Raw genomic sequence first — 27,104 nt, forward strand, 5'->3', positions numbered from 1 at the left:
AAGCTTCTGCCTGAGAGGAGCAGAGAACAGGCGAGGGTTCCAAAGGTCACAGTGCTAGTGTCCGCTGGTTGGGGTGAGCTCTGCTGATCACCTGCTTCCTCTGCAGTGGGGCAGCACTTATGAGGAATGTTAACACCTGGTGGGTCCCAGATTGAGTTTGGCCATGCCATCCCTTTGATGATACAGCTAGGGTATGAGGGTGTCCAGAGGGGCGGCCTGGGTGGGATTCCAGATGACCAGAGGCCTTCGGAGCATTTAAATAATACAGGCAGCAAGCACTCAGCAGCGTGAGCAGCCAAGAGCCTGTAAGAAGCACCAAAGGGGTGCATTTAAAAGACAGACTGCAGCAATGGCTGTCTGAGCCGGGGCGCCAGACAAAAACCCCGATTTTTGCCAGATGCCCAATCGTGATTTGCATTTCTGACATTGCGAGGCAGAGAATCCATCCCTCTATTTCTGTTTCACCTTACCATAAAATGAAGCTGCTTAATGATTGAAACAAAATCTTGGCAATCTAATGTTAACTTGGTGCGCCGACAGAGACACAAAAAAATAGATGGAGTCATAGAATCATTTATGACACAGGAGGAGGCCATTTGGCCCAGCAAGTCTAAGCCATGGATCAATCCAGTCTGTCCCATTCCACATTCTAACCCCATAGGCCCCAAAACTTATTTCCTGCATGTGCCCATCTAATTTCTTTTGGAATTAATTGATCATCTCCGTTTCCACCATCCTCGTGGAAGACCGGTTCCAGACCATTATCACTCACCTCCTTAAAAAAAATGTTTCCTCACATTCCCTCTACAATTTTTGCTCCAAACCTTAACATGTGTTGTCTAGTCCTTATACCATTAGCTAATAGGAATAGTTTCTTTTCATCTACTTTGTCCAAACCTGTCATTATCTTGTATACCTCCATCAAATCTCTGCTTAACTTTCAGTTGCTCCAAGGAGAACAACCTCAGCTTCTCCAGCCTAACGCTGCAGCTAAATTTCCCATCCCTAGAACCATTCTGGTAAATTTCCTGTGCACCCTCTCAAGGATCCTCACATCCTTCCTTCGTGTGGTGACCAGAACTGGAAACTATTTTCTAGTTATGGCCTAACCAGAACTTTATAAAGGTTCAGCATAATTTCCCTACTTTTGTACCTAATACCTCAAGATCCCATATGCTAACAATACTTTCAATATGTCCCGCCACCTTCAAAGATCTATACAAACAAAGAACAAAGAACAAAGAAATGTACAGCACAGGAACAGGCCCTTCGGCCCTCCAAGCCCGTGCCGACCATACTGCCCGACTAAACTACAATCTTCTACACTTCCTGGGTCCGTATCCTTCTATTCCCATCCTATTCATATATTTGTCAAGATGCCCCTACACATTCACTCCAGATCCCTCTGCCCCTGTATACTCTTTAGAGCTGTACCATTTGGTCTGTATTGAATCCTTTCTGTTCCTTCTGCCAAAATGAAAACTGTCAAAATGACTTCAGTAAACAAAGTACTGTACACATCCCTGTCAGCATCCACGGGCCGAGGTGGCGATGATTAGCAGTTTCAAATTCCTTGGGGTACACATCACCAAAAATCTGTCCTGGTCCACCCACGTCGACGCTACCACCAAGAAAGCACAACAGCGCCTATACTTCCTCAGGAAACTAAGGAAATTAGGCATGTCCACGTTAGCTCTTACCAACTTTTACAGATGCACCATAGAAAGCATCCTATCTGGCTGCATCACAGCCTGGTATGGCAACTGCTCGGCCCAAGACCGCAAGAAACTTCAGAGAGTCGTGAACACAGCCCAGGCCATCACACAAACCTGCCTCCCATCCATTGACTCCATCTATACCTCCCGTTGCCTGGGGAAAGCGGGCAGCAAAATCAAAGACCCCTCCCACCCGGCTTACTCACTCTTCCAACTTCTTCCATTGGGCAGGAGATACAGAAGTCTGAGAAAATGCACGAACAGACTCAAAAACAGCTTCTTCCATGCTGTTACCAGACTCCTAAACGACCCTCTTATGGACTGACTTCATTAACACTACACCCCTGTATGCTTCATCCGATGCTGGTGCTTACGTAGTTACATTGTGTACTTTGTGTGGCCCTATTTATAGAATCATAGAATTTACAGTGCAGAAGGAGGCCATTCGGCCCATCGAGTCTGCACCGGCTCTTGGAAATAGCACCCTACCCAAGGTCCACACCTCCACCCTATCCCATAACCCAGTAACCCCACCCAACACTAAGGGCAATTTTTGGACACTATGGGCAATTTAGCATGGCCAATCCACCTAACCTGCACATCTTTGGACTGTGGGAGGAAACCGGAGCACCCGGAGGAAACCCACGCGCACATGGGGAGAATGTGCAGACTCCGCACAGACAGTAACCCAAGCCGGGAATCGAACCTGGGACCATGGAGCTGTGAAACAATTGTGCTATCCACAATGCTACCGTGCTGCCCCAATGTATTTTCTTTTCTTTTCTTTTCATGTACTTAATAATCTGTTGAGTTGCTCGCAGAAAAATACTTTTCACTGTACCTTGGTCCACGTGGCAATAAACACATCCAATCCAATCCAAAAACCTTCTTTCTATTAAGTTCCATCTGCCACTTAATTGCCCTTTATGCTAGCCTATCTATGTCTTGTAGTCAATTAGTATTGCTCTTACTGTAACTTTTCCAAGTTTGGTATTATAGGTAAATTTTGAAAATTTCCTCTTGCTCTGATCCCCAAACTCAAAAAGAAGTGGTCCTAGCACCGCCCCTTGGGGCACACCAATGTCTACCATCCTCCAATCTGAAAAATATCTACTTTCCACAACTCACTGTTTTCTACCCGAAAACCAAAGTTTGTAATCCAATTTGACGCTGACCCTCCTCTTCCATAAGCGTCAAACTTGTTAATCAGCCTTTTATGTGATGCTTTGTCAAATGCTTTCTGTATGAAAGACGTGGAAAGTCAATCCTTGTTAAACCCCATGTCCTGTTGTTGTGCAATAATAAGTAGATATTGGGCATATGAGTTTACACATATAGAAATACAATACTGATGTGAGTCTGTTAAAGCTGGGGGTGTAGTAGATCTAAATTTGTAACATTTCAGAATTCAGTTTCTGTTAATTCATTTAGAAGCAGATATTTATGCTTTTGAGAATAAAACCCATTTTCGAAACATATCAAAGTTAGTATCTGAGATTTTTCTTTTAATTCATTTACGGGATGTGAGCGTCGCTGGTTAGGCCAGCATTTATTGCCCATCCCTAATTGCCCTTCAGAAGGTGGTGGTGAGTTGCTTTCTTGAACCGCTGAAGTCTTTAAGGTCAAGGTACACCCACTGTGATGTTAGGGAGGGGGTTCCAGGATTTTGCCCCAACGACAGTGAAGGAACAACGATATATTTCCAAGTCAGGGTGGTCAGTGACTTGGAGGGGAACCTCCAGGTAGTGGGGTTCCCAAGTTTTTGCTGCTCTTGTCCTTCAAGATGGTCGTGGTCGTGGGTTTGGAAGGTGCTGTCTAAGGGACCTTGTTGAGTTACTGCAGTGCATGTTGTAGACGGTACACGTGGCTGCCACTGTTAGTCGGTGGTGGGCGGTTTGAATGTTTGCGGAAGGGGAAACAATCAAGCAGGCTGCTTTGTCCTGGATGGTGTCAAGCTTCTTCAGTGTTGTTGTTGGAGCTGGAGCTGCACTCATCCAGGCAAATGGAGAATATTCCATGACACTCCTGACTTGTGCCTTGTCGATGGTGGACAGGCTTTGGTGGGTCAGGAGGTGAGTTACACACTGTAGGATTCTTAGCCTTTGACCTGCCCTGGTAGCCACATTATTAATATGGCTAATCCAATTCAGTTTCTGATCAATGGTAACCCCCAGGATGTTAATTGTGGGGGATTCAGCGATGGTAATGCCATTGAATGCCAAGGGGCGATGGTTAGATCCTTTCTTGTAGGAGATGGGCATTGCCTGGCACTTGTGTGGCGCGAATGTAACTTGCCACTTTTCAGCCCAACCCTGGATATTGTCCAAGTCTTGCTGCATTTGGACATGGACTGCTTCATTATCTGAGGAGTCGGGAATGGTGCTGAACGTTGTGCAGTCATCTGCAAACATCCCCACCTCTGATCTTATGATGGAAGGGAGGTCATTCATGAAGCTGCTGAAGATGGCTGGGTCCAGGACACTACCCTGAGGAACTCCTGCAGTGACGTCCTGGAGCTGAGTTGATTGACTTCCAACCACCATAACCATTTTCCTTTGTGCCAGGTATGGCTCCAACATATACCAGATTCAATTTGATGGAAACAAATTAAATCAAAGTTAAAATAAAGTTTTCTTCAAAAACGTGCGATGGAATTCATTGTAAAATCATGTTGAATTTCACTGAAGTTTCTAACAGATCAAGTGCCAATAATAGTTCTTTGACTGTTTTCCAATGGACCTATTTCATGGCACAGACATTTAGAGATCAGCTGTACTTTTTCTGTATATATCTAAATTGAACTGGGATACTTTTTTTAAGTAATAACATTTGCTGATTGCCCAAAGGGATCACATAAGGAGACAATACAAACCACGATGGGTAATGGAGCAATCTAAGTAGTATCGTGATGCTGCATTATAGTAGTCATTGCTTCAATTATGAATACTCCCTTATGTGCTTGCAGCATTTTATGAATTTTATTACTTTTGAAGAAGAAGTCATTTTGATCAGCAGCGAGTTTACTTGGTTCAATTGTTTTTGATTATTGGTGTAAACTTCCTGATTCGAAGATAGGGGAGCTTGTGACCGACTTGTATATTTGTCACTACTGTATGTGTTTTGATGGAGGTGAAACTCAAAAAGAGATTCAAATGGGGATAAATATTAAATTACATTTCAGAATTATTTAAGTCAATAAAATATCCTAATTCCTTTCTTATTGTATTAGAAAATAAACACCAAGGAGGATATGAGAGAACATCAAATAAATATTCAGTTCTGGTGGTATGGAACCACAAGTAACCGGGATAAGAGCGGTGCCTACCTCTTCTTGCCGAATGGAGAAGCCAAGGTAAAACAAATATATTTTATTTAATAAAAGCAAAATACTGAAAATGCTGTAAATCTGAAAAACAAACAGAAGTTGCTGGAAATGCTCAGCAGGGCAGGTGGCCTCTGTGGAAAGAAAAATAGAGCTAATGGTTTAGTTTGATACCTTTCATTAGAACTGAAGATGTTAGAGGTATATAGCTTTTAAACAACTACAGAGCTAGGAAATAAACAAAAGGGGAAACTCTTGTGATGGAGGGGGAAGGACAGGATTACTTAAATGACAAAGGAAATGATGATGTATGGCAAAATATTGTACTAGTGGGACAAATAGGAAAGAAAATGTAAGTCCAGCGAAGGTGTAGATTATTAAATTGGATGGCTGAGAAAATGAGAGCAACGATTAGAATCTAAAAATTATTAACGTTACTATGAATGCCAAAAGGTTGTTATAAGCCTAGTAGAAATATGAAGTGCTGTCCCTGTTTCCCATTTGGTTTTTCCTTGCACCTCCTTGCCTTAGGCTTAGAGACAGAGGGGCTGTGAAAATGAGGGGAAATCGTGCCAGGATGGCTGTCCAATGCATTCCTGCTGTTGAAGAAGATTTCCAGGGGTGGACAGCCAATTTATATGAAGTCCCAACTTAAGGGTTGTTTCTTGGCTTTGCAGAAATTTAGCTGGTAGTGGAACAGCCCCTGGCCACATGCAGAGGCCACCAGCTTAATGGAGGTGGCCACCCTGTAGCAGTTTGGGGAGACATCAAATCCAGAGGCTCCATCTTTTAAAGAATCATAGAATAAAATCAAAGAGAGAGCTGTGGCCACCAAAGGCCATCTTTGCATACTTTAGTTACATTAGCTCGTGTATTAGACCTGGGGCACGATCCAATGGCTACACTGTGCTGGTAAACCAGCTCGCTGTGGCACTGCATGGCCGATAAAAGCCGGGAGACCTACCAAATGTTTCCACTTTCAGGTTTACAACTGGTTTGGCCAGGTGTGGGGAAGTTGAGGGGATTACTCCAGGAGCGCAGAGATAAGTATAACTCCTGGGGAGTTGGAGGTGAGGGTCATGCCTGGGCACTGTCCCGGCACTACCTCCTGGCATTGCCCAGTTGTCACAGTGCCAACTTACTAACCTGTGCCAGAGGGCAATGATGGAGGCAGACCCCAATGGGAACCCCGTGGGGGGGAGTGGAGAGTGCCGTCTATACTTTAGCATTGTTAGAGGAAGGTTGAAATGGCAGTGGGGTTTGCCGGCGATAAATGTTGGTCGAGTAAGGGGGGGAGGGGTTGGGGGGTTTGCAGGTGATGAATATCAGGGGGTGTTTGCCGTCGATTAATGTCCTAGGGGAGTGGGGAGAAGCGCAGTTTCCCAACGATGAAGCAAATTGTTGACAGCAAAAGGAATGTATGACAACCTGGGCACCCCATCCTCCTGCTCCTCCAACTATCATCTGCTCCACCTGCGACAGAGACTGTAAGTCACACATTGTATTCTTAGTCAACTGAGAATTGATTTTTAGTGTTGAAGCAAGTCATCCTCGACCCCGAGGGACTGCCGAAGAAGGACACTAACATGAACACTCAATAAAAAGTGAGCAAAAGACACAACATTGTTTCTTCCACACTAAAGAAAATGTCCTTAACCCTGCTGTCTCCATTAGTGTGCACCAACCATGAGGCATGCCAATACAGTTAGATCAAGCTAGTCGCAACAAATAACGATGATCCCAACATGAATAAAACAAAATCAATGTAATGTGAAATATTTACAAGCTTAAATTTTAAATAATACCCATGCCAACTTTGTGCTCGCAGTAAGTCTTATGTTCATGGAAATGGAGTTGGGCAGGAAGGTTTTAACAATAATGCAAAGTCTCCCTGTTTGACCAGGAGGATTGTTTTATGCTTACCCAAAGCAGCAGCATTGTTGACTGATGTCAGGTTTCCCCACTGAAAAGCATTCCCCACCATGGAATTGCACATCTCACCCATGCACGCCAGCAGCAATTTCATTTTTTATTGAAATTGTGCGAGAAATGGGAAAAAGGCAAGAGAGTGGAAATAGAGCACACTTAGAGTTCCGCATGGGAACGATGCACCACTGATAAAATTCTGCCCAAGATATCAATTTTTCAATCAGCGAAATGCAAATTTAAAACAGGTCAGAAAATTCTTCAAACAAAGAACAATGAATACATGAAATAGACATCTAGTAATAATAAAGAAAATCTCTGGCACATTTTAGGAATATGTTAAATGAAGTGGATATTGACATTTTTCTCGATGAATGGGCTTGACAGACACAAACACCATTATTCATATTTAAAATGCACATCTACTTAGTGGGAGATCAAAAGTGATATAAACTGGACTTCCAGGTGCGGCGATGACCAGCTAGGTCGCACGTTTCGGCAGCTCCCAGTTGAAACGGACTTTTGGGCTCTTGATAGGAGCCCCAACGGCAATTTTAACGGCAAAAAACACTGTGCTGTAATCCAGAAGGGAATCCCCCCTGGACACGGATGGAAAAAAGAGAGGAAGGTGGCCAGATTGCGGTGGATCCTCTAGAGCAGCGGCCAGGAAGGCAGGCACAAAGCAAGATGGCGTCGGAAGGAGGCAGTTTAATATGGGGCCCTGACCAACAAGAGTTCCTGCGGCGTTGCGTGGAAGAACTCAAAAAGGAGATGAAGAAGGAGCTGTTGGCCCCGATATTACAAATGATTGAGGGGCTAAAGGAGGAACAAAAGACCCAGGAACAGGAGCTTCGGGTCGTGAAGGCAAAGGCTGCTGAGAATGAGGACGACATACAGGGCCTGATGGTGAAAATGGAGATGCACGAGGCACAACACAAAAGGTGTGTGGAAAGGCTGGAGGTGCTGGAGAATAATGCGAGGAGGAAGAATTTAAGGATTCTTAGTCTTCCCGAAGGCGTAGAAGGGACGGATGTCGGGACATATGTGAGCACGATGCTGTACTCGATAATGGGATCGGAGGCCCCGACGGGTCCGCTGGAGGTGGAGGGAGCCTATCGAGTTATGGCGCGAAGACCGAGGGCTGGAGAAATTCCTCGAGCCATAGTGGTGAGTTTTCTCCGATATAAGGACAGAGAGATGGTCCTCAGATGGGCAAAGAAAACTCGGAGCAGTAGGTGGGAGAACGCGGTGATCCGTGTATATCAAGATTGGAGTGCGGAGGTGGCGAGAAGGAGGGCAAGCTTTAATCGGGCCAAGGCGGTGCTGCACAAACGGAAGATTAAATTTGGAATGCTGCAACCGGCAAGACTGTGGGTCACACATCAAGGGAAACACCACTACTTCGAAACGGCAGATGAGGCGTGGACATTTATTGTCGAGGAGAAACTGGAGTGAGCGGGCCATAAAAAGAACGTTTGGGACAAAGTGGGGGGGTGAATATGTGGGATCAAGGAGGGGAAAAGAGGGAAGAGATGACTTCCCAAGTTGTTAATCCTGCGACCCTGTAACTTTTCTCTCTTCCCCATGTCGTGGGGGAGGGAGGATGAGGAGCTGAGGGCGCTGGCCATTGGGGGCGGGGCCAAAAGGGAAACGCGGGCTTTGTTCCCGCGCTATGGTAATCACGGCGGGAACAAGGAAGCAGGAAGGAGGGGGCCTTGCACAGTGTGAGCCAAGGTCACGGGGGGAAGCCGAGGTCGGCCAGAGTTTGCTGACTTCTGGGAGCAACATGGGGGGTGCAATTACGCTAGTTTGGGATCTAGCGGGGGGGGAGGGGGGGTTAACTGGGTTGCTGCTGCTGGGGAGAAGGGGGAGCTGGTATGGTGGGGGGGGGGGGGTCGGGGCGGGGGGGGCGCCGCTTGGGGGAGATACGGCTACGTGGGAACCAGGTGAGGAGCTGGATTGGAAAAGGAGATGGCTAGTCGTCAAGGGGGGGGGGGGGTAAAGAGCCCCCCAACCCGGTTGATCACGTGGAATGTGAGCGGGCTGAATGGGCCGATTAAGAGGGCACGGGTACTCGCACACCTAAAGAAACTTAAGGCAGATGTGGTTATGCTTCAGGAGATGCATCTGAAGCTGATAGACCAGGTCAGACTACGCAAAGGATGGGTGGGGCAGGTGTTTCATTCGGGGCTAGACGCAAAAAACAGGGGGGTGGCCATACTAGTGGGGAAGCGGGTAATGTTTGAGGCAAAGACTATAGTGGCGGATAGTGGGGGCAGATACGTGATGGTGAGTGGCAAATTGCAAGGGGAGGCGGTGGTATTAGTGAACGTGTATGCCCCGAACTGGGATGATGCCAACTTTATGAGGCGTATGTTAGGACGAATCCCGGACCTAGAAGTGGGGAAGTTGATAATGGGTGGAGATTTTAATACGGTGCTGGACCCAGGGCTGGACAGATTGAGGTCCAGGACCAGAAGGAGGCCGGCTGCAGCTAGGGTGCTTAAGGACTTTATGGAGCAGATGGGAGGAGTAGACCCCTGGAGATTTAGTAGACCTAGGAGTAAGGAGTTTTCGTTTTTCTCCTATGTCCACAAAGTTTATTCACGGATAGACTTTTTTGTTCTGGGAAGGGCACTGATCCCAAAGGTGACGGGGACGGAGTACACGGCTATAGCCATTTCGGATCATGCTCCACATTGGGTGGACCTGGAGATAGGGGAAGAAAAACAATAGCGTCCACCCTGGAGAATGGACATGGGATTATTGGCAGATGAGGGGGTGTGCTTAAGGGTGAGGGGGTGTATTGAAAGGTACTTGGTACTCAATGATAATGGGGAGGTACAGGTGGGAGTGGTCTGGGAGGCGCTGAAGGCAGTGGTTAGAGGGGAGCTGATATCTATTAGGGCACATAAAGGAAAGCAGGAGGGTAGGGAAAGGGAGCGGTTGTTGAAAGAACTTCTGAGGGTGGACAGACAATATGCGGAGGCACCGGAGGAGGGACTGTACAGGGAAAGGCAAAGGCTACATGTAGAATTTGACTTGTTGACTACGGGTAATGCAGAGGCACAATGGAGGAAGGCACAGGGTGTACAGTACGAATACGGGGAGAAGGCGAGCAGGTTGCTGGCCCACCAACTGAGGAAAAGGGGAGCAGCGAGGGAGATGGGGGGGTGTAAGATGAGGAGGGAGAGATGGAGCGGGAAGCGGAGAGAGTGAATGGAGTGTTCAAGGCATTTTACGAAAGATTATATGAAGCTCAGCCCCCGGATGGGAAGGAGAGAATGATGTGCTTTCTGGATCAGCTGGAATTTCCCAAGGTGGAGGAGCAGGAGAGGGTGGGACTGGGAGCACAGATTGAGACGGAGGAAGTGGTGAAAGGGATTGGGAGTATGCAGGCGGGGAAGGCCCCGGGACCAGACGGATTCCCAGTTGAATTCTATCGGAAATATATGGACTTGCTGGCCCCGCTACTGATGAGAACCTTTAATGAGGCGAGGGAAAGGGGGCAGCTGCCCCCGACTATGTCAGAGGCAACGATATCGCTCCTCCTAAAGAAGGAAAAAGACCCGCTGCAATGCGGGTCCTACAGGCCCATTTCCCTCCTGAATGTGGACGCTAAGATTCTGGCCAAGCTCATGGCAATGAGGATAGAGGATTGTGTCCCGGGTGTGATTCATGAGGACCAAACTGGGTTTGTGAAGGGGAGACAGCTGAATACAAATATACGGAGGCTGCTAGGGGTAATGATGATGCCCCCACCAGAGGGGGAAGCGGAGATAGTGGTGGCGATGGATGCCGAGAAAGCATTTGACAGAGTGGAGTGGGATGAGGTGCTGAGGAGATTTGGTTTTGGGGATGGGTATATCAGGTGGGTACAGTTGCTGTATAGGGCCCCGATGGCTCCATAGAGGGACGAGGCAGGGATGTCCTCTGTCCCCGTTATTGTTTGCACTGGCGATTGAGCCCCTGGCCATAGCATTGAGGGGTTCCAGGAAGTGGAGGGGAGTACTCAGGGGGGGGGGAGAAGAACACCGGGTATCTCTGTATGCGGATGATTTGTTGCTATATGTGGCGGACCCGGCGGAGGGGATGCCAGAGATAATGCGGATACTTGGGGAGTTTGGGGATTTTTCAGGGTACAAACTGAACATGGGGAAAAGTGAGTTGTTTGTGGTGCATCCAGGAGAGCAGAGCAGAGAGATAGAGGATTTACCGTTGAGGAAGGTAACAAGGGACTTCTGGTACTTGGGGATCCAGATAGCCAAGAATTGGGGTACATTACTGTAGCGCACAAAGACTCACGAGAGACGAATAGAGATGAAGTCGATGAGGCTTTATTAAGCGTGACTTGATTCCCCGCAGTTCAGTAACAGACTGGCCTGCGGGGGAGAACTCCTGGTTCTTATACTCCGCCTTCAGGGCGGAGCTAGATGTCAGCAGCCAACCAGGACCCGGGATCTGTCAGACAATGACATCACGGCTTCACAGTCCCACATGACCCCTAATGCATACTACCACATTCACCCCTTGTTAAAAATGAACCCGGCGGTGTGGTGCTTCGCATGGTGGTAAGGGTTTACAAGGCTGGTCCTGGGAGGAAAACTTTTGCATGTCATCACAGTATGTACAGGGTTTTTTTTTTGGTTTTGCACTATTTACAGTGGTCGTAAGGGGAAAAAGAAAAAGGTTCTCGATAAAGTCCATAACATTGTAGTGTTACATCCGTGCCACGAGTCGGTCGGGCGGTCTGGTTGTTCTTGTCGATCGCCTCGGCCCTGGTGGTGGTGCTCGTTCCCGTGTTGTTGTCTCCGGGAGCCTTACGGTTTCTGCTTCAGCTTCACTTCTGGTCGGACCTGGGAGGAGGACCGATCCTCCCGGGAAGGGGGCGGTGGCGGGGTGCGCAGGTGGCAGGGAGGGGGTGATTGGTGTTGGGGGTGTGTGCGTGTTGCCGGCGGGCGCCAGATCTCACAGGGAGACCGTGTCCTGTCGGCCTCCACGTAAGCGTACTGCGGGTTCGCGTGAAGGAGGTGAATCCTTTCGACCAACGGGTCCGACTTGTGCGCCCGCACATGTTTTCGGAGCAAGATGGATCCTGGGGCCGCCAGCCAGGTCGGCAGCGACGTTCCAGAGGAGGACTTCCTGGGGAAGACAAGGAGGCGCTCATGAGGCGTTTGGTTAGTGCTAGTACACAGTAGCGACCGGATGGAGTGGAGAGCGTCTGGGAGGACCTCCTGCCACCGTGAAACTGGGAGGTCCCTGGACCGTAGGGCGAGTAGGACGGTCTTCCAGACCGTGCCGTTCTCCCTCTCTACTTGCCCGTTCCCCCGGGGGTTGTAGTTTGTCGTCCTGCTCGAGGCTATACCGTTGTTGAGCAGGAACTGGCGCAGCTCGTCACTCATGAAGGAGGACCCCCTGTCGCTGTGGACGTATGCGGGGCTACCGAACAGTGTGAATATGGTGTTAAGGGCTTTAATGACTGTGGCCGCTGTCATGTCAGGGCAGGGGATGGCGAAGGGGAAACGGGAGTACTCGTCCACCACATTCAGGAAGTATGTGTTGCGGTCGGTGGAGGGGAGGGGCCCTTTGAAATCCAGACTAAGGCGTTCAAAGGGACGGGAAGCCTTGATCAGGTGCGCACCATCCGGCCTGAAAAAATGCGGTTTGCACTCTGCGCAGATGTGGCAGTCCCTTGTGACTGTACGGACCTCCTCCACAGAATAGGGGAGGTTGCGGGACTTTATAAAGTGGTAGAACCGAGTGACCCCCGGGTGGCAGAGGTCCTCGTGGAGGGTTTGGAGGCGGTTAATTTGTGCGTTGGCACATGTGCCGCGGGATAGGGCATCGGACGGCTCATTCAACTTTCCGGGACGGTACAGGATCTCATAGTTGAAGGTGGAGAGCTCGATCCTCCACCTTAAGATCTTGTCGTTTTTAATTTTGCCCCGCTGTGCATTATCGAACATGAAGGCTACCGACCGTTGGTCCGTGAGGAGAGTGAATCTCCTGCCGGCCAGGTAATGCCTCCAATGTCGCACAGCTTCCACTATGGCTTGGGTTTCCTTTTCCACTGAGGAGTGGCGGATTTCTGAAGCGTGGAGGTTGGCGTCGTGGTCCTGCTGATCGTGGCCGCAGATGGTTACGTTGTCGAGATACGGGAACGTGGCCTTCAACCCGTGTTGATCAACCATTCGGTCCATCTCTCGTTGGAAGACCGAGACCCCGCTTGTGACGCCAAAAGGGACCCTTAGGAAGTGGTATAATCGCCCGTCTGCCTCGAAGGCTGTGTACTTGCGGTCACTTGGGCGGATGGGGAGCTGATGGTAGGCGGACTTGAGGTCCACGGTGGAGAAGACCTTATATTGGGCATTCCGATTGACCATGTCGGATATGCGGGGGAGAGGGTACGCATCTAGTTGTGTGTACCTGTTGATGGTCTGGCTATAGTCTATGACCATCCTTTGCTTCTCCCCTGTCTTTACTACTACCACCTGTGCTCTCCAGGGACTATTGCTGGCCTGGGATTATGCCTTCCTTCAGTAGCCGCTGGACCTCGGACCGAATGAATGTCCGGTCCTGGGCGCTGTACCGTCTGCTCCTAGTGGCGACGGGTTTGCAATCCGGGGTGAGGTTTGCAAACAAGGATGGTGGCTCAACCTTGAGGGTTGCGAAGCCGCAGATAGTGAGTGGGGGTATTGGGCCGCCGAATTGGAAGGTTAGGCTCTGCAGATTGCACTGGAAGTCTAATCCCAGTAATGTGGGCGCGCAGTGTTGGGGAAGGACGTAGAGCCTGTAGTTTTTAAACTCCCTCCCTTGCACCGCTAGGGTTACTATGCAGAAGCCTTTAATCTGTACGGAGTGGGATCCTGCCGCTAGGGAAATCTTTTGCGCACTGGGACGGATGGTGAAAAAACAGCGTCTTACCGTGTCGGGGTGGATGAAGCTTTCTGTGCTCCCGGAGTCGAGCAGGCATGGTGTCTCGTGGCCGTTTATCAGCACCGTTGTTGTCGTCGTCTGGAGCGTCCGGGGCCGTGCTTGGTCCAGCGTCATTGAGGCCAGACGTGATCGTAGTGCTTGAGCGTCTTCCTCGAACCCCGTGGAGCCGTCAACACTGGTGTCCGTTGTTGCCGTCCAAGGTGGCGGCGGGGTGAACAAAATGGCCGCCCCCATGCATCGCACATGGCTGGGGGGTCACAAGATGGCGGCGGGGTGGACAAAATGGCCGCCCCATGCGTCGCACATGGCTGGGGGGTCCCAAGATGGCGGCGCCCCTCCTCCCCTCGTGGTGGCCGGGACCCAAAATGACGGCGCCTGCGGGTCGCACATGGGGCGCTGGGGGGGTTGGGGAGCGTTTGAAACGCGCAGGACTCCTTGTTCTCCGGGGACAGCGGTGGCCGGGACCCAAAATTGCTGCGCTTGCGGGTCGTACATAGGGCACTGGGGGGGTTGGGGAGCGTTAGAAAAGCGCAGGACTGCTTCTTCTCCTGGGACAGCGGCGACCTCCCGGGACCGGCACACAGCCGCAAAATGGCCCTTTTTCCCGCAGCTTTTGCATATCGCTGCGCGGGCCAGGCAGCGCTGCCGGGGGTGTTTCGCCTGGCCGCAGAAATAGCAGCGGGCCCCCCCCCGGATGACTTGGAGTCTGAACCGCGCTAGCCTGTGGGGTGGGGTGGGGGGGTTTGTCGCGACGGGGGTCCACGGAGCCCAAGGGGCTGCCGCGCGGTCGGGGATGTACACGCGGGCGTTTCGCGCGGCTACATCCAGGGAGGCTGCAAGGGCCCGTGCCTCTGAGAGTCCAGGCGACTCTTTTTCCAAAAGTCTTTGGCGGATTTGGGGAGAGTTCATACCTGCGACAAAAGCATCGAGCATCAACATGTCCATGTGTTCAATCGCGTTTACCGGCTGGCAGCTGCAGGCCCGTCCCAAAATTAGCAGCGCGGCGTAGAATTCTTCCAGCGATTCTCCGAGCCTTTGCCGTCTCATTGCGAGTTGGCAGCGTGCGTAGATCTGGTTCACTGGGCGAACGTAGATGCTCTTTAGTGCAGCGAACGCCGTCTGGAAATCCTCTGCGTCTTCGATGAGATGGAAAATTTCCGGGCTTACCCTCGATAGCAGGACCTGTGGTTTCTGGTCTTCTGTGACCCGGCCGGGGGCCGTTCTGAGGTAGGCCTCGAAACAAGTCTGCCAGTGTTTGAAAACTGCTGCTGAGTTCACTGCGTTGGGGCTGATCCTCAGGCATTCCGGGATGATCCTGAGATCCATAGTCCTTTAAGCACGCTTAATAAATTGTAGCGCACAACGACTCACGAGAGACGAATAGAGATGAAGTCGACGAGGCTTTATTAAGCGTGACTTGATTCCCCGCAGTTCAGTAACAGACTGGCCTGCGGGGGAGAACTCCTGGTCCTTATACTCCGCCTTTAGGGCGGAGCTAGAGGTCAGCAGCCAACCAGGACCCGGGATCTGTCAGCCAATGACATCACGGCTTCACAGTCCCACATGACCCCTAATGCATACTACCACAATTACACAGGCTTAATTTAACGCGGTTGGTGGAACAGATGGAGGAGGACTTTAAGAGATGGGACACGGTGTCCCTGTCATTGGCAGGTAGGGTGCAGGCGGTTAAAATGGTGGTCCTCCCGAGATTCCTTTTTGTGTTTCAGTGCCTCCCAGTGGTGATCACGAAGGCTTTTTTCAAAAGAATCGAGAAGAGTATTATGAGTTTTGTGTGGGCTGGGAAGACCCCGAGAGTGAGGAGGGGATTCTTGCAGCGTAGTAGGGACAGGGGGGTGCTGGCACTACCGAGCTTAAGTGAGTACTACTGGGCCGCCAATGTTTCAATAGTGTGTAAGTGGATGGGAGAAGGGGAGGGAGCGGCGTGGAAGAGATTGGAGAGGGCGTCCTGCAGGGGGACTAGCCTACAAGCAATGGTGACGGCACCGTTGCCGTTCTCACCAAAGAAATACACCACAATCCCGGTGGTGGTGGCTACATTGAAAATTTGGGGGCAGTGAAGACGGCATAGGGGAAGGACGGGAGCTTCGGTGCGGTCCCCGATAAGAAACAATCATAGGTTCGTTCCGGGGAGAATGGATGGGGGATTTGGAGCATGGCAAAGAGCTGGGGTAGTACAACTGAGAGATCTGTTTGTAGATGGGACGTTTGCGAGTCTGGGAGCGCTGACGGAAAAATATGGGTTGCCCCAAGGGAATGCATTTCGGTACATGCAATTGAGGGCTTTCACGAGGCAACAGGTGAGGGAATTCCCACAGCTCCCGACGCAGGAGGTGCAGGATAGAGTGATCTCAGAGACATGGGTGGGGGATGGTAAGGTGTCGGACATATACAGGGAAATGAGGGAAGGGGGGGAGATCATGGTGGATGAGCTGAAAGGGAAGTGGGAAGGGGAGCTGGGGGAGGAGATTGAGGAGGGGCTGTGGGCTGATGCCCTACGTAGGGTAAACTCATCATCTTCGTGTGCCAGGCTAAGCCTGATACAATTTAAGGTGTTACACAGGGCGCATATGACTGGAGCACGGCTCAGTAAATTTTTTGGGGTAGAGGATAGGTGTGCGAGATGCTCGAGAGGCCCAGCGAATCACACCCACATGTTCTGGTCATGCCCGGCACTACAGGGGTTCTGGGTGGGGGTGGCAAAGGTGCTTTCGAAGGTTGTGGGGGTCCGGGTCGAACCAAGCTGGCGGTTGGCTATATTTGGGGTTGCAGAAGAGCCGGGAGTGCAGGAGGCGAGAGAGGCTGACGTGTTGGCCTTTGCGCCCTAGTAGCCCGGCGCAGGATATTGTTAATGTGGAAGGAAGCCAAACCCCCGGGTGTGGAGACCTGGATAAATGACATGGCAGGGTTTATAAAGTTAGAACGGATTAAGTTTGTGTTAAGGGGTTCAGCTCAGGGGTTCACCAGGCGGTGGCAACCGTTCGTCGATTACCTCACAGAAAGATAGAGGGAATGGAAAAGAAGTAGACAACAGCAGCAACCTCGGGGGGGGGGGGGGGGGAATCAGACAGACTCTCAGAGATGCTATTGTATATGTATAATATGTATAGGTAGTTGTTATAGGTAATTGTATATTGGATTGTATTTTTGGAGAGTATTTATTTTGGACAAGGCAGTTGCCATTCAGTTTTGTTTTTGTTTATATATTATTTATTTATTTGTTTAAAACTGGCCACTGTTATTTATATTGCTTTATTGTTGTGTAAAAGAAACACTACGTACTGTTATGTTTGGCCAAAAATCTTGAATAAAATATATATATTTTTTTTTAAGTGATGTGAACTTTTAGTTTACAATTCTTCAAAATGTAAGTTATACAAAATTACTAATTTTAGTTGTGCAGCCTTTCTCTCAAATGTTTTCAGTAAAACCCTCAGATCATCAAACTTGCAGCATTAGTTATAGGCATTTGTGTGGTATTGTCTGAGTTGAGATCATTTGTGGAAGGAGAAGGTGACAGTATGGAAAAATGTCACCGAAACCATAGAAATCTTCCCTGCCTTGCAAAATCTTTCTAATTTTTTTGTCCCCCTGTTACAGTTTTTATTTGTAGGCCTCCGTTAAGCACAAGGATGAAACAGGTGTGTTGGTGTGACAAAAAGTTAATCTTTTTAAAAAAAGGAACTTACTAATGTATGTTGCAATGCTATTCAGTCATTTTTAATTCACCAATTTTAATTATTTTTACCTTCTTTTATAGCCATATGTTCCTTCAGAACCTCCTATTTTGAGAATAACTCGTGGCCCACTTTTTTCAGAGATGGTATGCATCTACCAGCATTTCACACACACAGTACGGCTCAATAATGTGTCTGGTAAGAACAGCTACAGTTCCTTTTTTTTTGATAAACATTTTATTGAGGTATCTATTTTGGTATTACATAGACCATAGAACATACAGTGCAGAAGGAGGCCATTTGGCCCATCGAGTCTGCACCGACCCACTTAAGCCCTCACTTCCACCCGATCCCTGTAACCCAATAACCCCTCCTAACCTTTTTGGACACTAAGGGCAATTTAACATGGCCAATCCACCTAACCTGCACGTCTTTGGACTGTGGGAGGAAACCGGAGCACCCGGAGGAAACCCACGCAGACACGGGGAGAACGTGCAGACTCCGCACAGACAGTGACCCAGCGGGGAATCGAACCTGGGACCCTGGCGCTGTGAAGCCACAGTGCTATCCACTTGTGCCACCGTAACAGCAACAATATAAACAATGTACATAAAAATATAAACATAGTGCAAATACCGCCTCCCTCCCCCACAGGTCCCACCATTAATTAACCCCCTACTCTACGCTAACCTACCCCCCCCTTCTGCTGACGATTAATTAACCCTAACAATGACCCTCATGGCAAACTTAATTTTCTCCAGGCGGAGAAAGCCAGCCATGTCTGATAGCCAGGTCTCCGGCTTCGGGGGCTTTGAGTCCCTCCGTGCTAGTAATATCCGCCATCGGGCTACCAGGGAAGCAAAGGCCAGAACGTCTGTCTCTTTCTCCTCCTGGATTCCCAGATCCTGCGACACCCCGAAAATCGCCACCTCTGGACTCAATGTCACCCTTGTATTTAAGACCTTGGATATGACGTCTGCAAACCCCTGCCAAAATCCTCTCAGCTTTGGACATGCACAGAACTTGTGGACATCGTTCGCTGGTCCTACCGCACATTTTGCATACCTGTTGTGGTGTTGGGTGTTCTGACACACAGATGAGCCAACACAGTTGCATATGGTACAACGCTTCTTTATTTAAACTCACTATTTACAACTTGGTCTTTGCACTCTGCACGTGGGGGGCTCCCTGCTTGTGGTGTTTCAACAGCTCTTTCTTGTTCCCTTCTCCCCAGACCTACTGACCTCCAGGTGTCGTGCTCGTGCTTTTTATGTGGTTGGTGTTCTTGTCTGTGATTGGTTGTGGTGTTGTGTACTCTGATTTGCCTGTTAGTGTGTCCATCATGATGTGTGTGTTTGAATATCATGACATCCCCCCTTTTTACAAAGATATGTGCCTACGTGGTAATAAATATGATCGTGACGTGAGTGCATCTAAGAGTGTGTGTGTGTCGTGTGCAGCATGTGTCTATGACGGAACTATGTACATGGGGCGATGTCGAGTGCGTCACATGAATCCAGTTGTACCATAACATAACAGAAATGCGAACGAGAGAAGAAGAAAAAAAAATTTGAACAGTTGTCCAGTCAGACGACATCTGGAACGATAAACAACAACAGGTTATCATGTAAAATTGTCCAACTTATTAAACATATGAACTGTATTATAAGTCCATTCTAATGGGTTTGCGACGAATTCGGGTTGACCGCCTCAAGGGTGGATCAAGAACCACCGGCTGCTGTGCAGGCATGGCCATGGGTGGCGATGGAAAGGGCGTGATGTGCGGCAGCTCCACAAAGTCATCCTCGGAAGCCTGTTGAGGATCTGGCGTGTTGTGTGGCTGTGAGCGTGGAAGTCGGCGAAGGGCGCGCCGATTGCGGCGACGCACGGAACCATCCGGCATGCGAACCAGGAACGAGCGGGGAGCCACTTGTCGGAGGACTTCGGCCGGTGCTGACCAGCCACCATACGGTTGATGGACGCGTACTTTGTCTCCGGAGGACAGGGGGGGCAGGTCCGTCGCTCGTGTGTCGTACCGACCTTTCTGGCGATCACGCTGCAGTTGCATGTTCCGAAGAACCGCCTCATTGTCTGTTGTCGGTGCCAGGACGGAAGGTACCGTCGTCCTGAGGGAGCGACCCATTAGTAGCTGCGCTGGCGAGAGGCCCGTGGATAACGGGGCCGATCGATAGGCCAGCAAGGCAAGGTTAAAGTCCGATCCGGCATCAGCCGCCTTGCACAGGAGCCGCTTTGCGATGTGGACACCCTTTTCAGCCTTCCCGTTCGATTGTGGATGCAGAGGGCTGGATGTCACATGAGTGAAACCATATGCTGCGGCAAAGGACGACCATTCACGGCTGGCAAAACAAGGTCCATTGTCTGACATGACAGTCCTTGGAATGCCATGGCGAGCAAACGTTTCCTTGCAGGCCCCAATGACTGCGGACGACGTCAGATCATGGAGAGGCATGACTTCCGGGTAGTTTGAGAAGTAGTCTATAATAACAATGTGATCTCTGCCGAGCGCGTGAAATAGGTCCACACCCACCTTCGCCCAGGGGGACGTCACCATCTCGTGTGGTAGAAGTGTTTCCGGAGGTTGCGCCGGCTGAAACCTCTGACAGGTTGTGCAGTTGAGCACCATGTTGGCTATGTCTTCATTAATACCCGGCCAATATACCGCCTCCCGGGCCCTTCGTCTGCATTTTTCGACGCCCAAGTGGCCTTCGTGTAGTTGACGAAGAATCATCTGGCGCACACTGTGTGGAATAACGATCCTATGCGATTTCATAAGGACCCCGTCTATATTGGTGAGATCATCTCGCACATTATAAAACTGGGGGCACTGCCCTTTTAGCCACCCTTCCGTCATGTGGCGCATCACTCGCTGCAGCAGAGGGTCAGTCGCCGTCTCTGCGCGTATGTGGGCCAGACTAGGATCATCAGCTGGCATATTTGCTGCTGTCAGAGTCACGTGTGCCTCAATTTGACGCACGAACCCCTCTGCATCTGGTGGTGTGCTCACTGCTCGGGAAAGAGTGTCCGCCACGATGAGTTCCTTCCCCGGAGTGTAGATCAGTTCAAAATCGTACCTCCTGAGTTTGAGTAAGATGCGCTGGAGGCGAGGAGTCATGTCGTTCAGGTCTTTGTTAATGATGTTGACCAGGGGGCGGTGGTCAGTTTCGACCGTGAATCGTGGCAGGCCATACACATAGTCGTGGAACTTGTCCAGTCCAGTTAACAAGCCCAGGCATTCTTTTTCGATTTGCGCGTAGCGCTGTTCGGTAGGGGTCATGGCTCGTGAGGCATACGCAACCGGGGCCCATGATGACGTGCTGTCTTTTTGCAGGAGTACCGCTCCAATACCAGATTGGCTGGCGTCTGTTGAGATCTTTGTAGGGCGAGTCGTGTCAAAGAAGGCCAGCACTGGTGCCGTGACCAGTTTGTGCTTGAGCTCCTCCCATCCCCGCTGATGCGATTGGTGCCAGTTGAATTCCGTCGATTTTTTTACGAGATGGCGCATGTTTGTTGTATGAGAAGCCAGGTTGGGAATGAACTTTCCAAGGAAGTTGACCATGCCCAGGAATCTTAAGACAGCCTTCTTGTCAGCCGGTCGTGGCATGGCTGTGATGGCGCTAACCTTGTCTGCATCGGGACGGACCCCGGACCTTGAGATGTGGTCCCCGAGGAATTTCAGCTCCGTCTGGCCGAAAGCACACTTCGCACGGTTGAGACGCAGGCCATTTTGCCGTATGCGGGTAAAGACACGTCGAAGACGATGCATGTGTTCCTGCGGAGTGGTGGACCAAATGATGATATCGTCCACATATACACGTACCCCTTCGATGCCTTCCATCATCTGCTCCATAATGCGGTGGAATACTTCAGATGCCGAAATGATGCCGAATGGCATCCGGTTGTAGCAGAATCTGCCAAAAGGGGTGTTGAATGTGCATAGTCTTCGGCTGGCCGGGTCCAGTTGGATCTGCCAGAATCCTTTGGACGCATCCAATTTAGTGAATATCTTGGCTCGCGCCATCTCGCTGGTGAGGTCTTCTCGTTTCGGGATGGGATAGTGTTCCCGCATGATGTTGTTGTTCAGATCTTTTGGATCTATACATATACGGAGCTCGCCCGAGGGCTTCTTTACACAGACCATGGAGCTGACCCATGGCGTGGGCTCCGTGACCTTGGATAGGACCCCTTGGTCCTGAAGAATCTGCAGTTGTGCCTTGAGGCGGTCTTTGAGAGGCGCAGGAACCCTGCGAGGTGCGTGAACGACAGGGATGGCGTCCGGTCTGAGTCGAATCTTGTACGTGTGTGGCAATGTCCCCATGCCTTCAAAAACCTCCTGGTTGTGAGCGAGGAGGGAATGGAGATTCGCGTGGAACTCAGCATCCGGGAAGTCGGATATCTCATCTGGAGAGAGAGACATAATGCGCTGTACCAGGTGAAGGACCTTACACGCTTGTGCGCCCAGTAACGAGTCCTTTGATGAGCCCACAACTTCGAAGGGGAGTGTGGCCGTGTACCTCTTGTGAGTCACCTGTAGCTGGCAAGATCCTATGGACGGGATAACGTTCCCGTTATAGTCAACCATCTTAAGCCGGGATGGTGTGATGGGTGATTTGACCTTCATGGCCTGGACTGCAGAGTAAGCAATCAGGTTGGCGGATGCGCCGGTGTCCAGACGGAAGGCGACGCGCGATCGGTTGACCGTCAGGGTGGCACACCACTCATCGGCTGGATTGATGGCATTGACCTTGTTGACATCAATGACGGCAACTCGGAAGGCATCCTGGTCATCTGCATCACTTAACTGGAAGTCTTGATGCGTGGGCTGGACGGTCCTGACTCGTGCGCGAGGTTGTCGAGGATGCGCCGGATCTATGGGTTGAGCCGCACGACAGCGGGCTGCGTAGTGGCCCATCATGGCACATCTGTTGCACTGTCGGTTTTTTGCAGGACATTGCCCTTTTAAGTGTAGACCTCCACAATTGCTGCACGTCATGACGTCACGGCGTTCGTTGCGCCACTGCGCATGCGCAGTGCGATCTTGCGGTGGACGCGCCTGCGCAGTGCGTCCCTCGTTGTGGCCGTTATTTTTGGCGCGCACCTGCGCGGGAGACCGCGAAAAGCGCGGGAAGCGGCCGCTGTCGTCCGGGCCGTGGGGCGGGAAGAAATCGACGGCCTGGATGCGTTCGACGTCGTGGGCGGCCTGGCTTGCCGATTCGACGGCTGGGGACCCCCTCCGTGCCAACTCGGACGCCTGAAATCGGGCAAAACGGCAGGTAGCATTTTCATGGAGGACACAGGCTTCCACAGCAGACGCTAAGGTGAGGCTCTTTATTTTAAGAAGCTGCTGGCGTAGGCCACTAGAGGCAACGCCAAAAACAATCTGGTCCCTGATCATGGACTCTGTAGTGGTGCCGTAACCGCAGGACTGCGCTAGAATCCGGAGGTGCGTCAAAAAGGGTTGAAAAAGCTCCTCCTTACCTTGCAGGCGTTGCTGAAAGATGTATCTTTCAAAACTTTCGTTTACTTCAACTTGAAAGTGCTGGTCCAGTTTGAGGATGACCGTGTCATATTTGGCCTGGTTTTCGCCTTCTTCGAACACCAGTGAATTAAAGACATCGTTTGGGTGGGGGCCTGCGTAGAAGAGGAGCATTGCAATCTTCGAATCATCCGAGGCATTCTGTTTTTCGGTGGCACGGATGTACAGGTCAAATCGCTGCCTGTAGAGCTTCCAGTTGGTGCCTAGGTTCCCCGTGACTTGCATCGGCTGCGGTTTGCCGGTGTGGTCCATGTCCAGAATGGCAGGTTAGTAGGCAGGTATCGATCCACTCCTGTACCATGTGGTGTTGGGTGTTCTGACACACAGATGAGCCAACACAGTTGCATATGGTACAACGCTTCTTTATTTAAACTCACTATTTACAACTTGGTCTTTGCACTCTGCACGTGGGGGGCTCCCTGCTTGTGGTGTTTCAACAGCTCTTTCTTGTTCCCTTCTCCCCAGACCTACTGACCTCCAGGTGTCGTGCTCGTGCTTTTTATGTGGTTGGTGTTCTTGTCTGTGATTGGTTGTGGTGTTGTGTACTCTGATTTGCCTGTTAGTGTGTCCATCATGATGTGTGTGTTTGAATATCATGACACCTGTCTTCCACCCCAAAGAATCTGCTCATCCGGGCCACTGTCATGTGAGCCCGATGCATGACCTTGAAATGAATCAGGCTGAGCCTGGCATATGTTGTGGATGCGTTGACTCTACTCAACGCATCCTCTATCTCTTCCCCCAGCTCCTCCTCCCACTTTCGCTTCAGCTCCTCGATCTGAGTCTCCTCTGATCCCATAAGCTCCTTATATATGTCCGAAACACTTCCCTCTCCTATCCATCCTCTAGAAACCACCCTATCCTGAACCCCCCTTAGCGGCAGGAGTAGGAAGGTTGGTACCTGTCTCCGCAGAAAGTCCTGCACCTGCAGATCTCGAAATTTGTTTCCCCCCGCCAATGCAAACTTCTCCTCCAGTGCCCTCATACTCGGAAAGCTCCCCTCTATAAACAAGTCCCCCATCCTCTCAATCCCCGCTCTCCGCCATATTCAGAACCCCCCATCCATACGCCCCGGAGCAAACCGGTGATTGTTGCAGATTGGGGACCAGTCCGATGCTCCCCCTGCTCCCACATGTCTCCTCCACTGCCCCCAGACTCACAAGGCCGCCACCACCACGGGGCTGGTGGAGTACCGTATCGGCGGGAAAGGCAGAGGTGCAGTTACCAGCCCCCCCAGACATGTGCCCCTGCAAAAAGCCGCCTCCATACGCACCCATGCCGACACCCCCCCCAGCCACTTCCTAATCATAGCTATGTTAGCCGCCCAGTAATAATTGCTAAAGTTCGGCAGCGCCAGCCCGCCTTCCCCCCGACTCCGCTCAAGCATTACCCTCCTCACTCACGGGGAATTGCCCCCCCCCATCCAAAGCCCGCTATAACTTTATTGACCCGCTTAAAAAAGGACCGCGGGTCGAAGATGGGGAGACTTTAGAAAACAAATAGGAATCTCAGAAGGACCGTTATTTTCACCTTTTGAACTCTGCTCGCCAGAGACAGCGGGAGCGCATCCCATCTCCGGAAATCCTCCTACACCTGATCCTCCAACCGGGCCAAGTTCAATTTATGTAGCCGATCCCAATCCCGCGCCACTTGGATACCTAGGTACCAGAAACTGTCCCCGACCACTCTAAACGGCAGTTCCCGCAGTCGCCTCTCTTTTTTTTTTATTAAATATTTTATTGAAAATTTTTGGTCAACCAACACAGTACATTGTGCATCCTTTACACAATATTATAACAACACAAATAACAATGACCTATTTTATAAACAAAAAATGAATAAATAATAAATAACAAAAGTAAAAACTAGCCCTAATTGGCAACTGCCTTGTCACAAGTAACACTCTCCAAAAATATAATTTAACAGTCCAATATATAATTATCTGTAGCAACGACCTATACATACTATACAATATATATTAACAACCCTGAGAGTCCTTCTGGTTCCTCCCCCCCCCCCCCCCCCCTCCCCCCCCCCCCCGATCCTGGGCTGCTGCTGCTGCCTTCTTTTTCCCATTCCGTCTATCTTTCTGCGAGGTATTCGACGAACGGTTGCCACCGCCTGGTGAACCCTTGAGCCGACCCCCTTAGGACGAACTTAATCCGCTCTAGCTTTATAAACCCCGCCATGTCATTTATCCAGGTCTCCACCCCCGGGGGCTTGGCTTCTTTCCACATTAGCAATATCCTGCGCCGGGCTACTAGGGACGCAAAGGCCAAAACATCGGCCTCTCTCGCCTCCTGCACTCCCGGCTCTTGTGCAACCCCAAATATAGCCAACCCCCAGCTTGGTTCGACCCGGACTCCTACTACTTTTGAAAGCACCTTTGTCACCCCCATCCAAAACCCCTGTAGTGCCGGGCATGACCAAAACATATGGGTATGATTCGCTGGGCTTCTCGAGCACCTCGCACACCTATCCTCCACCCCAAAAAATTTACTGAGCCGTGCTCCAGTCATATGTGCCCTGTGTAATACCTTAAACTGAATCAGGCTTAGCCTGGCACACGAGGACGACGAGTTTACCCTGCTTAGGGCATCTGCCCACAGCCCCTCCTCGATCTCCTCCCCCAGCTCTTCTTCCCATTTCCCTTTTAGTTCATCTACCATAGTCTCCCCTTCGTCCCTCATTTCCCTATATATATATCTGACACCTTACCATCCCCCACCCGTGTCTTTGAGATCACTCTGTCCTGCACCTCTTGTGTCGGGAGCTGCGGGAATTCCCTCACCTGTTGCCTCGCAAAAGCCCTCAGTTGCATATACCTGAATGCATTCCCTTGGGGCAACCCATATTTCTCGGTCAGCGCTCCCAGACTCGCGAACTTCCCATCCACAAACAGATCTTTCAGTTGCGTTATTCCTGCTCTTTGCCACATTCCATATCCCCCATCCATTCCCCCCGGGGCAAACCTATGGTTGTTTCTTATCGGGGACCCCACCCCCAAGGCTCCAGTCTTTCCCCTATGCCGTCTCCACTGTCCCCAAATCTTCAGTGTAGCCACCACCACCGGGCTTGTGGTGTAGTTCCTCGGTGAGAACGGCAATGGGGCTGTCACCATAGCCTGTAGGCTAGTCCCCCTACAGGACGCCCTCTCTAATCTCTTCCACGCCGCTCCCTCCTCCTCTCCCATCCACTTACTCACCATTGAAATATTAGCGGCCCAATAATACTCACTTAGGCTCGGTAGTGCCAGCCCCCCCCTATCCCTGCTACGCTGTAAGAATCCCTTCCTCACTCTCGGGGTCTTCCCGGCCCACACAAAACCCATGATGCTCTTTTCAATCCTTTTAAAAAAAGCCTTCGTAATCACCACCGGGAGGCACTGAAACACAAAGAGGAATCTCGGGAGGACCACCATCTTAACCGCCTGCACCCTCCCTGCCATTGACAGGGATACCATATCCCATCTCTTGAAATCCTCCTCCATCTGTTCCACCAACCGCGTTAAATTTAACCTATGCAATGTGCCCCAATTCTTAGCTATCTGGATCCCCAGGTAACGAAGGTCCCTTGTTACCTTCCTCAACGGTAGGTCCTCTATTTCTCTACTCTGCTCCCCTGGATGCACCACAAACAACTCACTTTTCCCCATGTTCAATTTATACCCTGAAAAATCCCCAAACTCCCAAGTATCCGCATTATTTCTGGCATCCCCTCCGCCGGGTCCGCCACGTATAGTAGCAAATCATCCGCATACAAAGATACCCGGTGCTCTTCTCCTCCCCTAAGTACTCCCCTCCACTTCTTGGAACCCCTCAACGCTATCGCCAGGGGCTCAATCGCCAGTGCAAACAATAATGGGGACAGAGGGCATCCCTGCCTTGTCCCTCTATGGAGCCGAAAATATGCAGATCCCCGTCCATTCGTGACCACGCTCGCCACTGGGGCCC

General features: G+C 50.5%; 1 protein-coding gene across 5 annotated transcripts in view; it reads left to right on the forward strand.

Annotated features, from left to right (window-relative positions):
- man2a1 (mannosidase, alpha, class 2A, member 1) overlaps positions 1-27,104 on the forward strand; it is a 327,615-nt gene that overhangs the window by 207,046 nt on the left and 93,465 nt on the right. For all 5 annotated transcript variants that reach the window (XM_072516408.1, XM_072516407.1, XM_072516409.1 and 2 more), the window contains 2 exons: positions 4,945-5,067; positions 17,681-17,795. In XM_072516408.1, coding sequence (XP_072372509.1) covers positions 4,945-5,067; positions 17,681-17,795 — 238 coding nt within the window. The remainder of the gene's footprint in view (positions 1-4,944; positions 5,068-17,680; positions 17,796-27,104) is intronic.

Source organism: Scyliorhinus torazame, chromosome 9, assembly GCF_047496885.1.
Source record: "Scyliorhinus torazame isolate Kashiwa2021f chromosome 9, sScyTor2.1, whole genome shotgun sequence".
Classification (NCBI taxonomy): domain Eukaryota; kingdom Metazoa; phylum Chordata; class Chondrichthyes; order Carcharhiniformes; family Scyliorhinidae; genus Scyliorhinus; species Scyliorhinus torazame.